Source organism: Jaculus jaculus, chromosome 18 (assembly GCF_020740685.1).
Source record: "Jaculus jaculus isolate mJacJac1 chromosome 18, mJacJac1.mat.Y.cur, whole genome shotgun sequence".
Classification (NCBI taxonomy): domain Eukaryota; kingdom Metazoa; phylum Chordata; class Mammalia; order Rodentia; family Dipodidae; genus Jaculus; species Jaculus jaculus.
This window is the reverse complement of record NC_059119.1, coordinates 13,091,571-13,106,816: the sequence shown is the minus strand read 5'-3', so window position 1 is coordinate 13,106,816 and position 15,246 is coordinate 13,091,571. Positions and strand designations below refer to the sequence as shown.

The 15,246-nt window shown below is 53.0% G+C and overlaps 1 protein-coding gene across 1 annotated transcript in view; it reads right to left on the bottom strand.

Annotated features, from left to right (window-relative positions):
* The window catches only part of Cdh23 (cadherin related 23), a 402,602-nt gene that overhangs the window by 90,252 nt on the left and 297,104 nt on the right, over nucleotides 1–15,246 (bottom strand). Inside the window, exons 28-33 of the mRNA XM_045137514.1 lie at nucleotides 11,956–12,016; nucleotides 10,699–10,847; nucleotides 3,761–3,896; nucleotides 2,257–2,645; nucleotides 602–703; nucleotides 344–346 (exon numbers count right to left, since the gene is read on the bottom strand). Of these exons, the coding sequence (XP_044993449.1) occupies nucleotides 344–346; nucleotides 602–703; nucleotides 2,257–2,645; nucleotides 3,761–3,896; nucleotides 10,699–10,847; nucleotides 11,956–12,016 (840 nt within the window). The remainder of the gene's footprint in view (nucleotides 1–343; nucleotides 347–601; nucleotides 704–2,256; nucleotides 2,646–3,760; nucleotides 3,897–10,698; nucleotides 10,848–11,955; nucleotides 12,017–15,246) is intronic.

The following is a 15,246-nucleotide window of genomic DNA, read 5'->3' as shown; positions in this document are numbered from 1 at the left end:
CTTCTCACGTTTCTCTCTCCTAAGGTCTGCCACCCTCTTTGAGGAGGGTAGGGCAGCTGGTGAACCATACAGCCAGCGAGGAGCCCTCAGTGCCCCTTCCTTTGCATCTTCCGGGTACCCTTTTGTCAGAGCACCCCATTCCAAGACTCTATAGGGACCGAGCAGAACAAAGAAGGCACTTGGCGGCAGAGGTTGTGCTGGAGAGGGGCCTGGGCTCTCAGTGTGAGAGCGGGTGGGCTGGGAAGGGTCTGACATGGAGGTCCTCCGCAGGCGTCCACGTGCCCCCTCTCTGCGGAAGGTCAGGGCCATGCCAGCAGTCGGGGGATGCCCACAGGCTACTCACCTTCTGCAGGCAGCATGGGCAGGAGTGGGCCAGGAGAGAAACACAGACACAGATGGTTAGAGGCTGGGTGCTTCTAGTCCCTGACTTCCCAAGGTCTCTCAGGCCAGTTACTGGCCAAAGGGTGGGTGGTCCTGGGGCCATCACCATCCTGCCCTTGCCCCCCACCTGGACCACGTGCAGAGCACCGCTGGGCTGGGAAATGTCTGTGTGGGGGAGGGGCTTCAGCTGGGTGGGGCTCTCACCCGGGGCCCCACTCACCACAGTAGAGTCCACTTTGGGACCACCATCGTCGGCCACCACTGTTAGCGTGTAGGAGTCGCCCTTCTCCCGGTCTACCAGACCCTTGACTGTGATCACACCCTGTGGCGAGAAAGGGGGGTGGTGGAGACCAAACAGACTGCTCATACCATCATGGTGCCCAGGCAGTATGGCCCTACAGAAGTCTGATGTCCCACGTAGACCAGGCTCTGCCCCCCACTTTCCTCATCACACGCCGCTCCCTCTGTTTGGCCCAAGTGCTCCACAAGGTTGCTGGCTGAAATCTTACCAGGCCAATTGGGATACTCTCTGTGAGGCTGCAGCGGTACCTAGGCACCCATCCCACTTGCTATGGTGGTCCTGGCGCTCAGATCGCCACCACTGGTGCTGCCCAAGAGCTCTTGTTCCCAATATACGTTCCCAATCTCCCCCCACCCCACCCAGAATGAGGCATGATACATTGCCAGCATTTGTGACTTGCCCATTTTCAAAGAAGGGGTTACTATAAAAAGCTTCAGTAAAGCGGAAATGGAGGGATAAGCAAGAGGCAGCTACCCCAGGCCCCTCGCTTTTGCTCTCGCAATGGCGGGCAAGATGCAGTTCGGAGCTTCTTAATGGCAGAGGCAAAAGGGAAGATATATTGGCTTGGATAGCTTTCCGTGATGTGGTGGCATGCTAAGACATCTCTTTTTTGTTTCTGTCACTAGTTCCTGATCCCTTGGAATTTCCTGGGTGAATGTTCTCCCCTTCCTAGGAGCGTCTAGGGAGGGGCGAGGGCTGGAGATTGAACAAAGCTGAGTGTGTCTTCATGTTGGAGCTTCCATAAAATTCCCTGGTCTGTGTGGTTGGGACAGCCTCTGGATTGCTGAATATATGCAAATCCTTTGAATTTTGATTTTTTTTTTTGATACAGGATCTTGCCAACTAGCCCAGGCTAGCCTGGATTTGGTGATCCTTCAGCCTCAATTTCCTGAGAGCTGGGATTACAGGTGTGCACGTGCAGGCTCTTGCGGGGATAGGGATTTGCCTGGAGAGTAGACAGAAACTTCGGGAACTCTCCTTATGTATCTCGTCATCCAGCTGTTCATTTGTATCCTTCAAAGCATAATCAATCAGCAATGGTCAAGTGTTTCCTGAGCTCTAGGGTCTGCTCTGGCAAGCTCACTGAGCCTGGGGAGGGCTTATGGGATCTCTCTGACAGTGGACTAGCCTGTCAGGGCATGAGGGAAACGGCTTGGGACATGGGATCAGCGCCTGAAAGTAGGGCAAGCTCACAGGCCCAGCCTTGCATCTGTGAACCCCGAGATGTGATCGTCCCTCTGAGTGGAGCTGCTCAGAGTTGACCTGAATCCCTGAATCCCAGGGTGCTCCTCAGGGCCCCCGGGGAATCTGGGACAAGGAAGACGCATGCATTTTGACAACCGGAGATGGCTGTGAATGCTGAAGGGGGAAAGCAGCTGTTTTTGCCTCTTGCGCATTCCACTGTCTAATAACAAGGGCACCGGACTTTTCGGCTGCCAACACGTTGCCCTGAAATACTAGAAAAATTCTATCCCAGGGAAGTTTATCTCAAGGCACGTGCTGTGCATACAGAAGGAGCTCAGTAAGTGTGCACGGCGTTGGGAGGCCCCTGCCGCGCCCTCCCCGTGCCTCACCGTGCTGGGGTCTATCTTGAAGAGGGCTTTGGCTTGAGCGCTGGTGTAGGTATCGAAGCGGTAGGTGATCTGGTTGAGGTTATCGATGGAGAAGGCCTGCACCCTCACAATCTCCGTGCCCAGCGCCAGGTTCTCCACGATGGCCGCCTCGTAGGAGGCATTGGAGAACTGCACAGCCTCGTCCAGCTCGTTAAGCAGCGTCACGTAGACGCTGCAGAAGCCCTGATTGAAGGGAGGGGCCCGGTCGGTGGCAGACACGTTCATCAGGTAGCTGGTCTTTGTCTCGTAGTCCAGGTAGCCTACAGTGACGATGAGCCCCGTGCCCTCGTCGATCTGAAACTTGCCCTCTGCGCCCGACAGGATGCGGTAGTTCACCAGGCCACCGTCCCCTGCGGGAGGACACTGGCTATGTAGTCTCACACGGGGACAGGGCGGCTCGCGTCAGGGGCTGTGTCAGAGGGACAGGTCTGGGGCCATGGCTACTCTCTCAGCACACACTGCTCCCACGAGATGTGACCAGGTCCAGAACTCTGTTGACTCCCTCTGGGCCTTGAGGTTAGCACCAGAGATAAGCCATAGTGTTTGGCTCTGTTTCTGGAAACTCATAATTCAGGTTCAAGCACCTGCCTTGGCGATTTGGACAAACACAGGTCTTGTAGTGGCGGCTTTGATATAGAAAAGCATTAGTTAGCCGTCTTTGAAATGGCCACGTTTTCAGTTGGGTCCTCTGGTGGAAGAGTTTTTAGTGCCAAGAATAGTTTCCCATGCCCCCCTAGCCCCTCATGCCCCGCAACACTGTGCCCTGGGATCTACTGTCCAAGCAGGAGCCAGGGCTAGGAGGGGGGCGGGCAACGGGACAAGGGCACAAGACCACCCAGCGAGTCCAAACTCCCGGAAGTCGCTTGCAGATGGCAGAGCGAGCCTTCTGTTTCCCAGAGAGGGGAATCCATAGCTTTGGCCAGCCTCTCACAAGCAAGCCTGCGCTTGGAAAGCCACGGTGACACACGCGACCTGAAACGCACTAGTGGCCAGAGTTGCCAGACTTGTGTGCCTCTCACCTCCCCGGAGTGGGAGGTGAGCATGATGCTGAGGAGGGAACGGGCACTGCGGGGCACCTGACAAGAGGTCTGGACAGAAGCCAGGGTAGCAGAGACATCTCAGGGGCTTCTCGGGGGGCGGGGAGGGGGAAGCTTCTCAAGGAGGGCAGTGGCATCTAGGAAGAGCCCTCTCCTAGCTGGGCACAGGCTCCACGCAGAGGAGCGTGGCATCCTAGACTCTGGTCCTGGCCATCATAGTGGTCACCTCTGGGGCTTGGGATCTAGACCACTGGCCTTCAGACCGCGAGGGACAGTGAGTGCCAGACAGTGAGGAAGCCCCCGCAGGGCACACACAGGCTGTTGGCTGGCTGGAGGAACAAGCCCACGGCTGGCTTCCTAGCAGAGCCCCGTTAGCTTCCCCAGACTTTCCCCATCCCAGCGGCATCCCGGGGGTCTGCCTGCCTCACCAGTGTCTCTGTCAGTAGCCCGGACGACGATGACTGATGTGCCGATGCCCGCTGTCTCCCGAAGGCCTAGGCGGTTGTACTGCTGCTGTGTGAACACGGGGGCCTCATCGTTGACGTCCTCCACGTACACAATCACCTGCAGGGGTTGGGGGGTGGAGGGGGAAGGGTCAGGGCGGGCGGATACTGTCAGGCAGGGATTGGCACAGTGTGGCCTGCTTGCATTGTCTATGCTTTCTCTGGCCAGCTGGGGGTGTCCTCTGGAGGACCTGACCCCTTGCACGGGATCTAGCAGCACGTGGCTGGTGCTCAGACACGGTTTGTTTAGCTCTGCTGCTCACCTGTGGGGACCTGTGACAATAAGTGACTTTTTGTGGCAGGAGAGTTTCTCCAGTGTAAAATGAGGACGGCACTAACACCTCATTCCATGCCTCTGCGGACGTTTTTTGTTTGTTTGTTTGTTTTTCGGTTTTTCGAGGTAGGGTCTCACTCTAGCCCAGGCTGACCTGGAATTCCCTATATAGTCTCAGGGTGGCTGAGAACTCACGGTGATCCTCCTACCTCTGCCTCCTGAAGTGCTGGGATTGAAGGCGTGGGTCACCACGCCCTGCTTCTACAGTCATTTTTAAGGAAACTGGGCAGAAGGGATGGCTTAGTGGTTCAAGCGTTTGCCTGCAAAACCAAAGGACCCAGGTGCGATTCCCCAGAACCCATGTTGGCCAGATGCACAAGGGGGTGTATGCATCTGGAGTTCCTCTGTAGTGACTGGAGGCCCTGTCACACCTATTCTCTCTCTTTCTCTCTCTCTCCCTCTTTGTCAAATAAAGAAAGAAAGAAAAATGAAATATTAAGAAAAACCTTCTGTGTCAACTTTTAAGAAAGAACAAGAAGACAAAACGAAGGCTAGAGAGATGGATTAGCGGTTAAAGTGCTTGCCTGCAAAGCCAAAGGACACAGGTTCAACTCCCCAGGATCCACGTTAGCCAGATGCACAAGGGGGTACATGCATCTGGAGTTTATTTGCAATGGCTGGAGGCCCTGGCGCGCCCATTCTCTCTCTCTACCTGCTTATTTTTGTATCTCTCTCTCAAATAAATAAAAATAAAATATTTTCAAAGAAAAAAACTTTAAAAAAAAGAAGACAAAATTAACAAAGCCTGTGAAAATGCTGGAATGTGACCGACCCCATTCACACATCAAAATGCATCCCAGAGACCAGCTGGAACAAACATGTGATGATCAGAAAAGGGGATGTCAGTGCTATGGTCCTTGTACCCCACCGTCCTCTGAGTAGCGTCCACCCTTCGGGGGCACGTTGGCTGCCAGTGAGCAGTCCTTAGCTAATGACAGATGGACAGGCCGGAGCACAGATCCCTGGGTCCCACTAGGGTTCCCAGGGGGAGAGAGGGCAGCCCCTCCCCTACCTCACTGGCCACTTTGTTTGCTGTTTTCTTTTTTAAAATATTTTATTAATTAATTTATTTGACAGAGAAAGAGGGAGGGGGAGAAAGAGAGAGAGAGGATGGGTGTCTGCCAGATGTATGTGCCCCCTTGTGCATCTGGCTAACGTGGGTCCTGGGGAATTGAACCTGGTCCTTTGGCTTTGCAGGCAAATGCCTTAATCGCTGAACCATCCCTCTAGCCCTCCTGGGCCTCCACACCTTCCTTCTTTCCCTTGGGACCCTCTGCACCAATGACTTTCACAGTAATCTTTGTCTCGGGGATGCTCCTGGGGACCCTACTCAAGAGAATGACCGTTTCTGAATTGCGCGGATCTGGCATAATTTTCCTCGCTGGTTTTCCGTTCTGGCTAAGCTCTCCTTAAGGAATGCATGCAGGGCATAGGAACGTGTCATTCAGAGGACATTTATGGAGAGCAGCGTCTACGAACAGGGACTGGCCCCTCTCTTCCCCACCTCCTGCCACTCCAGGAGTGCCAGGAGGTGTACAGGTATGGGTGGCACTGCCTTGAAATTGCACTGTGGAAGGAAAGGAAGGGTGTCAAAGTGTGGGTGCCCAGGGAGCCAGCAGGAGGCCCAGGCTTTGCCTCCTGGCAGAGATAGGGCATGAGAGAGGAGGTGACTTGCCCACAAGGTCTCTGGGTGACAGGGAAGGGTGGGAAGAAGACAGAGGTTTCTGGCTCCTTAGCTACCAACGCCTGTGCTCTGTGCCAGGGATGAGCTGGGTCCCAGTGCCAGAGAGGGTCTTCTCCTGGCCCGTGAAACCAGGGCAAGAGGACCTGGCCATAGAGCGAAGAAGGGAGCGAGTGGAGTAGGGCAAGAGGCAACTGTGGTGGTGGGAGGCAAGGTACCCCCGGAGCACTTGCTTTTGACCTTGGCTTTGCATGGAGAGCAGCTTCTGGGCTCAACCCTGAGGATTCTTCTAGGGCCACCTGGAAATTCACTGGTAAGAAGCGAAGGGGCTTCTGGAAGGCATATGCCGATGGTAGTCTTACTAATGCAGAAGGCGGGGGATGGGGGTGCGGTGGTGGGAGAGGCAGAGCCAGGCTTCCAGTCCCTGCCCCTTGGGTCCCATAGCAGCCACGTCCGACCTTTCACGTGCAGACATGGAGAAGCCACTATGCGAACGATGCTGCCTGCCTCACAGCCCAGCCGTCTTCAATTTGGCTCTACCCAGAACTTGGAGCAAGAGATCCTGGGTGCGGAGAACGTGGGGGACAACGGACACTCATGAATTTTGAGAACTCCCTGAAACATAAGCTGACAGACATCCTTCTTTCAAAACCGTGAGGTGGTGGCGCACGCCTTTGATCGCAGCCCTCGGGAGGCAGAGGCAGGAGGATCACCGTGAGTTCAGGGCCAGCCTGAGACTCCATAGTGAATTCCAGGTCAGCCTGGGCTACAGGGAGACCCTGCCTCGAAAATTCAAAACCAAACTGTGAGCCTTCCCTTTCTGGAGTCTGCTTGTCCCAATGTCCCTGTCCACTGGGGCGGGGAGGGGGGAGAAAGAAGCCAGACTGACATTGTGAGAGGAAGATGAGGGAGGTGACACGCAGCCCGGCCACGTGCTACTTTGCTGTCTATGGTTTCAGCCACACTATTAATCAGAAGACACGGGAGGGAAGACGGCGTGTGGTTTGCGAACCCGAGAGACGCAGCTGAACAGGAAATAGAGAACATCTGAGTTCTTGCTGAGCAGGAAGATGCTCTGGGGCTCCTCAGAGAACCAGACTATTTTCTGTCCAGGGTGGTGATGCCCTCCAACACGGGAGGAGGAATCGGAATGCATTGATGCGTGCGTGCGCACCCTGTGTGCTGGGAGTCACCCAGAATTCAGAAGGACGGGTTCCCCGCATGCTTCCTGGCCTTTGTGGGGCCTGCCTGTGGTCCTCCAACCAGGAATAATGGTATGGGGCTGGTCCCAGAAGCCAGCTCTACTGCTGCTGGGACACTGCACATGGACCAAACTGGAGTCCCCACATTCCATCAAGAGGGTCCCAGCTCTCCCGGGTCGCAGGGCCCATGAAGGCTGCACACTACAAGGACTAAGTTTCCATGCCCAGGGCAGCCCCAAATTCTCGTGTTGAAAACGGTACTCGGGCTCGAGAGAAGGCTTTACAGTTAAGGCACTTGCCTGCAAAGCCAAAGAACCCAGGTTCAATTCCCCAGGACCTACGTAAGCCAGATGCAAAAGGGGGCGCACACCTCTGGAGTTCGTTTGCAACGGCTGGAGGCCCTGGCGTGCCCCCCCTCTCTCGCTCTACCTGCCTATTTCTGTATCTCTCTCTCAAATGAATAAATTAAAATAAAATATTTTAAAAACATGTTATTCTAAGCTGGGCATGGTGGAACACTCCTTTAATCCCAGCACTCAGGAGGCAAAGGTAGGAGGATTGCTGTGAGTTTGAGGCCACCCTGAGACTACACAAATTCCAGGTCAGCCTGAGCTAGAGTAAGACCCTACCTCAAAAAAAAAAAAAAAAAAAAAAAAAAGGTGGGCCGGAGAGATGGCTTAGCGGTTAAGTGCTTGCCTGTGAAGCCTAAGGACCCCGGTTCGGGGCTTGATTCCCCAGGACCCACGTTAGCCAGATGCACAAGGGGGTGCACGCATTTGGAGTTTGTTTGCAGTGGCTGGAAGCCCTGGCGTGCCCATTCTCTCTCTCTCACTCTCTGCCTCTTTCACTCTCAATCTCTCTCATATAAATAAATAAATAAACAAAAAAAAAATTAAAAAAGGTCACTCTATGAAGATGAGGTTGTGGACCCCCCACGGGGCTCTGAGGAACCTTCTGTAGTAGTATGGGGCGGAGGTTAGCAGAGCACGGAGGTTGACAGAATAGAGTGGATTGCCTGCCTGGTTTTGCTTGCAGTGCTGGGAAATGCTAATTCTTTTCTTTTGCCTCAGCCTTCTCATCTATAGAATGGGTGTGATACTCCACAAAGCAGTAATGAGTGGAGTCCTGAGACACACAAAGTTCTTAGTCAAGTGCCTTCCACCACCGTCATTTCCTGTGCGTGTGTATGTTCATATGTGTGTGCGTGTGTATATGTGAGCACACGGAGGCCACAGGTCAATGTCAGGTATCTTCCTCAGTTATTCACCTTATTTTTCTTTCCACCTTGTCTTTTTTTTCTTTCTTTCTTTTTCAGACAGACAGGGTGTCTCATTGAGCTCAGGACTCACCAATTTGGTTAGATTAGGGAACCAGCACGATCAAGAACCCCTCCTGTCTCTTCCTCCTCAGTAGTGGGGTTACACGCACGCAGGGCCTGGCTTTTACGTGGGCGCTGGGAATCGAAACTCAGGTTCCTGTGCTGCATCGCAAGCACTGGACCTCCCGAGCCCTGCAGTGAGTTCCTTCCTTCCCTCCTGCCTTCTTTTCTTCCTTCCTTCCTTCCTTTTGGTTTTCCAAGGTAGGGTCCCACTCTGGTCCAGGCTGCCCTGGAAATCATTATGTCGTCTCTCAGGCTGGCCTTGAACTCACAGTGGTCCTCCTACCTCTGCCTCCCGAGTGCTGAAATTAAAGATGTGCGCCACCACGTCTGGTTTGCAGTGAATTTCTTAATCCCTCAAGGCTTATGAGGACAGGAGCATGACAGGAAGCAAGCAGGTGCGGCTAGGGTGTCCCCCACTTCCCCACAGTGGTTGGTACAGCCTGATTTTGATCTGTGTACACAGTACCTGGGGATATTATATTTGGCTGGAGAGATGTCTCAGTGGTCAAGGCACTTGAGTGCAAAGCCTAACAATCCAGGTGTGATTCCTGAGGACCCACGTAAAGCCAGATGCACAAAGTGGCCCACGCATCTGGAGTTCATTTGCAGCAGCTGGAGGCCCTGGCATGCCCATTCTTTCTGTCTGTTTCTCTTTGTCTCTCTCTCTCTCTCTGATTGCAAATAAATAAATAAAAGTAAATAAAAAAATAAAATCAAAGTAGGTGGCTAAAAATGACTTGTAACCTCAATGCTCAGGCACCGAGTTGACGCCCTGGGCGGCAGTGGTGAGGGCGTGAGGGTTCACAGGGAGGACTGTGGTTAGAAAGCCCGAAGTCCAGGGGTCCAGCCATACACTCACTGACTTCAGAGCTCTGTGTCTGTCGCAGGTCCTCAAAGGGCAAGCCGTGTCGTGGACGTGGTGATGAGCACGTGTGTGACGGCTTGTCATGCAGGGGAGTATGGCTGTGAGCCCCTGGCTGGTGGATACTCAGGAAACTGTGTCAGTCACCTGGCCTTGTAAGGACCTGACCCCTCTGCTGGGTCCCTAAGGGCAGGTGTTCCTCGGAGGGGTGGCTGACAGGAGCCAGCTTTCTCACTCATCTCCTTGAAGGCAAAGCTGCTGGGCATGAGTGGTAGCTGGGCCCAGGCTGAGTCACCTGCTGTCATGACCCCTGAGTGACAGGAACGACATGAATGTCACCAGGTAGTTTCTGCTCATGGTTTCCAGCCTAGGGTTATAGCAGGTAGAGATGGGCTGATAAGAACAGCCGAGCCAGCGTCACTCAGCCCTGGGTAAAAGTCCCTCTCTACCCCACCCCACACCCCTTCCTCTTACTCATGACGGGGACCCCTGGGATCTGACTCACTTCCTATCACTTTAAGAGAAGGGGCTGTGGGCTGGTGAGGGCACAGTGGGGGTGGGTAGAAGTGGACCCTCATTCCTGTCATCTCCTTGCAGGAGTGTGCACAGACATCTCAGCCAGGGACTGATCTGTGTGCGTGTGTGTGTGTGTGTGTGTGTGTGTGCACATGCATGTGTGTGCATGTGTGCAAGCATGTGTGTGTGATCACTGGGGAAGATTCTTTGGTTTCAGTTGCCTGGAGAAGGTGGCACAAAGATCACATTTGATAGGGCAGCTGGGAGTGAGGACAGGAATATTTTAGGATTGAACTTGGACTCTAGGTGACATGGTTTCAAGCCTTGGCTCTGTCACTAGGCACTTCGTGGCTCAGTTTCCATACATGTAAAATGACATTGGCACCTACACCCCTGAGATCATGTCTGTGAGCTTTCCTTAGCTTACTACGGGGAGCTGGGTGGATGAAGGGGCTAGATCGGCGAGAGAACCTCGTTTTTCCTCTATGACACGCATGGGCACGAGGGATCCCATTCCACAGATGAAGAAACTGAGGCACAACGCAAGAGGACAAGCCCAAGGTCTCTGGCTAGGCCAGGCCCTTGGCTCCATCCCATAACTCTTAGCCTCAGATGTCAACACACACACACACACACACACACACACACACAAAGTGAGCCAGGCGTGGTGGCGCACGCCTTTAATCCCAGCACTCGGCAGGCAGAGGTAGGAGGATCGCCATGAGTTCAAGGCCACCCTGAGAGTACATATTGAATTCCAGTCAGTCTGAGCCAAGTGAGACCTTACCTTGAAAAACAAACAAACAAAAAAACCCCAAAACCAGTGTTGATCCTTCTCCCACCAGCCCCCCAACTGGTGGCCATGTGTGATGGAACTGTGGTCTCACCCTGACGGCGCTCCGCATGGGCCCCAGGTCATGGTTATAGGCCTCCACCATCAGCACGTGGGATGAGTTCCTCTCCCGGTCCAGCGGCCGGGGGCCCCGCACCAGGAGCCCGTTGCTGACGTGGATCCGGAAGTGGTTGCCATGGTTACCTGTGTGGAGAGGCACGTGGAGATGTACAGGCTGAGCTGGGATCAGGACGCCATGAGCGAGGTCCAGGACCTCTGGCAGGTTGACCCAGCTCACAGGTCTTGGGAATTTGGCTGAAGTTCTTGACGGCCTAGAGGTGCAGTGGGCAGAAGTCCCCTGCTTCCTCCTTATGGGAAACCTGGGGTGTTGCCCTTGGCCTGACAGCTACAGGTGTGGGTGGAGTGAGGCTTCTAGAAATTTCAGAAGTGTCTGGGGCAGTACAACACGAAGGGCCCCAACCCAATCCTCTGAGGGTGGGCGAACCCAGGACTTGGTGGACCCATCTAGAATGGGTTGGTACCCATGTCGTTTATTTTCCTCCAGGGAGAACGTCCTTTACTTTCTCTGCGGAGGGGGATGCTCCCCCCATAGAGCTCATGCACGTGACTTTGCCCTTGATTCTAGAAGCAGGCAGACAGGCAAGTCTAGGCCCTGTCTGTGGTGAATGGTGGCGGCAGGGAGGTAGGACTTGACGCTGGTTGTGCCAATCACAGTGAATCCCTAGGGAGCTTCTTGGGGGATACCCTGGATGCCAAGGCACCCTCTGTCAGAGTGACAGCTTTGGGGACGCTACGGGACGTGGAGGACGTTGGGAACAAGGCAGCATGGTGCAGTACCCTTGCTTAGAGTTGGTTCAGAGAATTGCTGTTTCCTCCCTGGACCCCAGCCTGTATGTACAGCATTGGGGGTTCCTTGGCCTTAGCCAGGGAAGAGCTACCCACCCCTCCCATCCCAAGCAGCCCTGCGGTGATTTGAACCAAGCGTCCAGAATGCTTGCTCCCCAGCGGATGACAACTGGGGACATGGAGCCTTGCTGGAAGAGGTGTGTCACCGGGGTCCTGACGGTTCACCCAGCCCCAGCTTGCTAATGTTAGCCTGGCTCACTCTCCTGTTTGCCACATGCGGTGGCCAAGCTGATGGCCAGCCTCAGCTCTACCATCTTTCCTCTGCCATCAAGAAGCTCCCACTAGAGACTGTAAAGTAAAAATAAACAACTTTCCTCCCACCTGCTGCTTTTGGTCGGGTGTTTTGTGCCAGCAACACGAAGACAGCTGCAACAAGCCCACTCACCGTGGAGGATGCGGTACCACACACGCCCGAACTCTCCCTCGTCCGCATCCGTGGCTTTCAGCTGAAGGGGATAAGACGCTGGAGTTTTTCCCTACCCCACCAGCAGGGGGAGACTCGTGCTGTGGAGCCCCTTCCATCCTTCACCCACCCGGCCCTGAGCTTCTCCACCAAAGACTGGGCATGGGAGGAGGGGGCATGTGTGTGAGTCCTTCTCATCTTCCTTGAGGACTGCTCACTGTCTATGGCCTAACGTCCCTATCTAGGGCCACCTCTGCCCCTATTCCTCCTCCAGGTCCTTGGGGCCAGGGAAGCAGGCACCTTCACTCTCTGGTCTAGGCAGGAAGTGGTCACCTTCATGACTCACTACCTGTGAGTGTCTTGACCTCCTAGGAGTGTCACCAGCGTGGCTCAGAGGCAACTGTTTCACTGAAAACTTTATCATTTAAGCAAGACGTAAAAGCTATATCCAGCCCGGAGTGGTGGTGCACGCCTTTCATCCCAGTACTCAGAGGCAGAGCTAAAAAGATCACCATGAGTTCAAGGCCATCCTGAGACTACATAGTGAATTCCAAGTCAGCCTGAGCTAGAGAGAGACTCTACCTCAAAAAAACAAACAAACCAACAAAACCCAAAAAGCTGTATCTCTGGAGCTCTCTACCCAACTTGCAGGCAGCTCCACTGAAGAGTTTTCCATGAGCTGTAAGCAATGCCAACCCAGTCTTCTGGGAACTCATTGGTTCACTAGGCTAGACTTGGAATGGGATCAGTTTTTTAAAATACATTTAAAAATATTTTATTTTTTATTTATTTGAGAGAGAGGGAGAGAGAAAGAGGATGAATGGGGTGCACCAGGGTCTCCAGCCACTGTAAATGAACTCCAGACACATGCACCACCTTGTACATCTGGCTTATGTGGGTCCTGGGGAATCGAACCTTGGTTCTTTGGCTTTGCAGGCAAGTGCCATAACCACTAAGCCATCTCCTCAGCCCGGACGGTCTGTCATCTGGTGTAAACAGTTCTTGCTCGTGCCTCCTCCAGGTAAAGTCCCAACACATAGTGAGCAGGAGAGGAGCGGTTGCATGGCCCCTGCGGCAGGTGGTAAAACATGCTACCGAGGCTACTCCATCTGAGGGTGGGGTATCCCCACAGGCAGTCTCAACAGGTCTACGGCGCCTCACGTAGTATGGGATTGGGATGGTGGCCTCCTTGCTGTGGGTGCAGTCATGTGCTCCCTGTGGCGTGTGGTGACATATGTAACCAAGGCTGGCTGGTCTGAGAGTGAGGGGTGATCGCATTCCTATATGTGTTATGGGTGGCCTGCTTCCTTAACGACTGGACTCTACCATGTGAGTATGAAGTCCCCAAGATGGCTGAAGGGCTAGAGAATGTATTTCAGTCTCTGAAAGCCGCATATGTGGGACGGGACTGGAAGCAGCAGACAGTTGTGTGACCTTTATTGTAGGCAATAGGACATGCCCCTGAGGTTCAGCTGTCTGCCCAGAAAGGATGTGCCCATGCAGGGGAGGTCTCACAATGGCAAAAGAGTGTTACCTGCTGCATTCGCCTTTGACTTGGCAGGAAAAAAGACAATGGAGAACAGGGATAATGAGATGGAGGGTTTGGCCTGCTGTTTCTTACAGCTGGTGGGACGTGAGGGCAAGAGAGAACTAATTAGATATATACTAAAAAGTCTTCCCAGAAAGCTGGGCGTGGTGGCGCATGCCTTTAATCCCAGCACTCGGGAGGCAGAGGTAGGAGGATCGCCGTGAGTTGGAGGCCACCCTGAGACTACATAGTGAATTCCAGGTCAGCCAGAGCCAGAGTGAGACCCTATCTTGAAAAACAAAACAAAACAAACAACAACAACAAAAAGTCTTTCCAGGGCTAGAGAAGTGGCTCAGCAGTTAAGGCGCTTGCCTGCAAAGCCTGAGGACCCGAGTTTGATCTCCACTACCCACATAACACCAGATGCACATGGTGGTGCATGTCTCTGGAGTTCGTTTGCACTGGCTAGAGGCCCTGGTGTGCCTGTTCTCTTTTTCTACTTATTTATTGGAGAGAGAGAGAAAGAGAAAGAGACAGATAAGGAAGAAAGAGAATGGGTGTGCCAGGGTCTCCAGCTCCTGCAAATGAACTCCAGATGCATGTGCCACCTTGTGCATCTGGCTCATGTGGGTCCTGGGGAACTGAATCTGAGTCCTTAGGGTTCATAAGCAATTGTCTTAACTGCTAATCCATCTATCCAGCCCCCATTCTCTCTTCCTATCTGCTTTTCTTCTCTTTCTCTCTCTTAAGTAAATGATTTTTTTAAAAAAAGTCCTCCCAGAGAATGGCTGTGGGTTACAGAGGGCTAGATGGGGAAGTGTCCCCCACCCATGAAGCTGAATCCAACATTGCTCTTTTGAGAAAACATGAACACAAATGATGAGATCATTTCACACTGTGTCAGACCTTCTAACTTTGTTTTTTTCTTTAAGTATTCCCCTAGCTACTGAATCCTGCAGCCATCGGCACTTGCTTAGAATGGATAATGGTGGGCCTGCTCACCCCTGTCAGAAAGAATTCATTATATAATGCTAACTTTTGAGTGGCTTATAGGTTAGGAAAAAAATCTGGAAGGTTAGTAAAAAATATAACAAGGGGCTGGAGAGATGGCTTAACGGTTAAGCACTAGCCTGTGAAGCCTAAGGACCCTGGTTCGAGGCTTGATTTCCCTGGACCCATGTTAGCCAGATGCACAAGGGGGCGCACGTGTCTGGAGTTCATTTGCAGTGGCTGGAAGCCCTGGCGCACCCATTCTCTCTCTCAATCTCTGCCTCTTTCTCTCTCTCTTTCTCTGTGGCTCTCAAATAAAATAAAATAAAATAAAATAAAAAATATCACTTAAAGAGTTTAAATGGGGTGTGATGGTGCATGCCTTTAATCCCAGTACTCTGGAGGCAGAGGTAGGAGGATAGCCATGTGTTTGAGGCCTCTCTGAGACTACATAGTGAATTCCAGGTCAGCCTGGGCTAGAGCAAGACCCTACCTCGATAAGCAAAACAGGAAAAAATTTAAAAGCACAGATATTTTGGGCGATATTTGAGAGATGGCTTAGCAGCTAAGGTGCTTGCCTGCAAAGCCCATTCTTTCTATCTGCTCCCCCTCTCAAAATAAACTTTAAAAAATGATGTACCTGTCAAATTGCTTTTTGAACATTTATGTTTATGCCTATATATACATTATTGCTGCTGTTGCATTGGTCGGGGAAACTTCTTTTGCTGGTAGGTGAGATTCTTTGGTGGATCAGC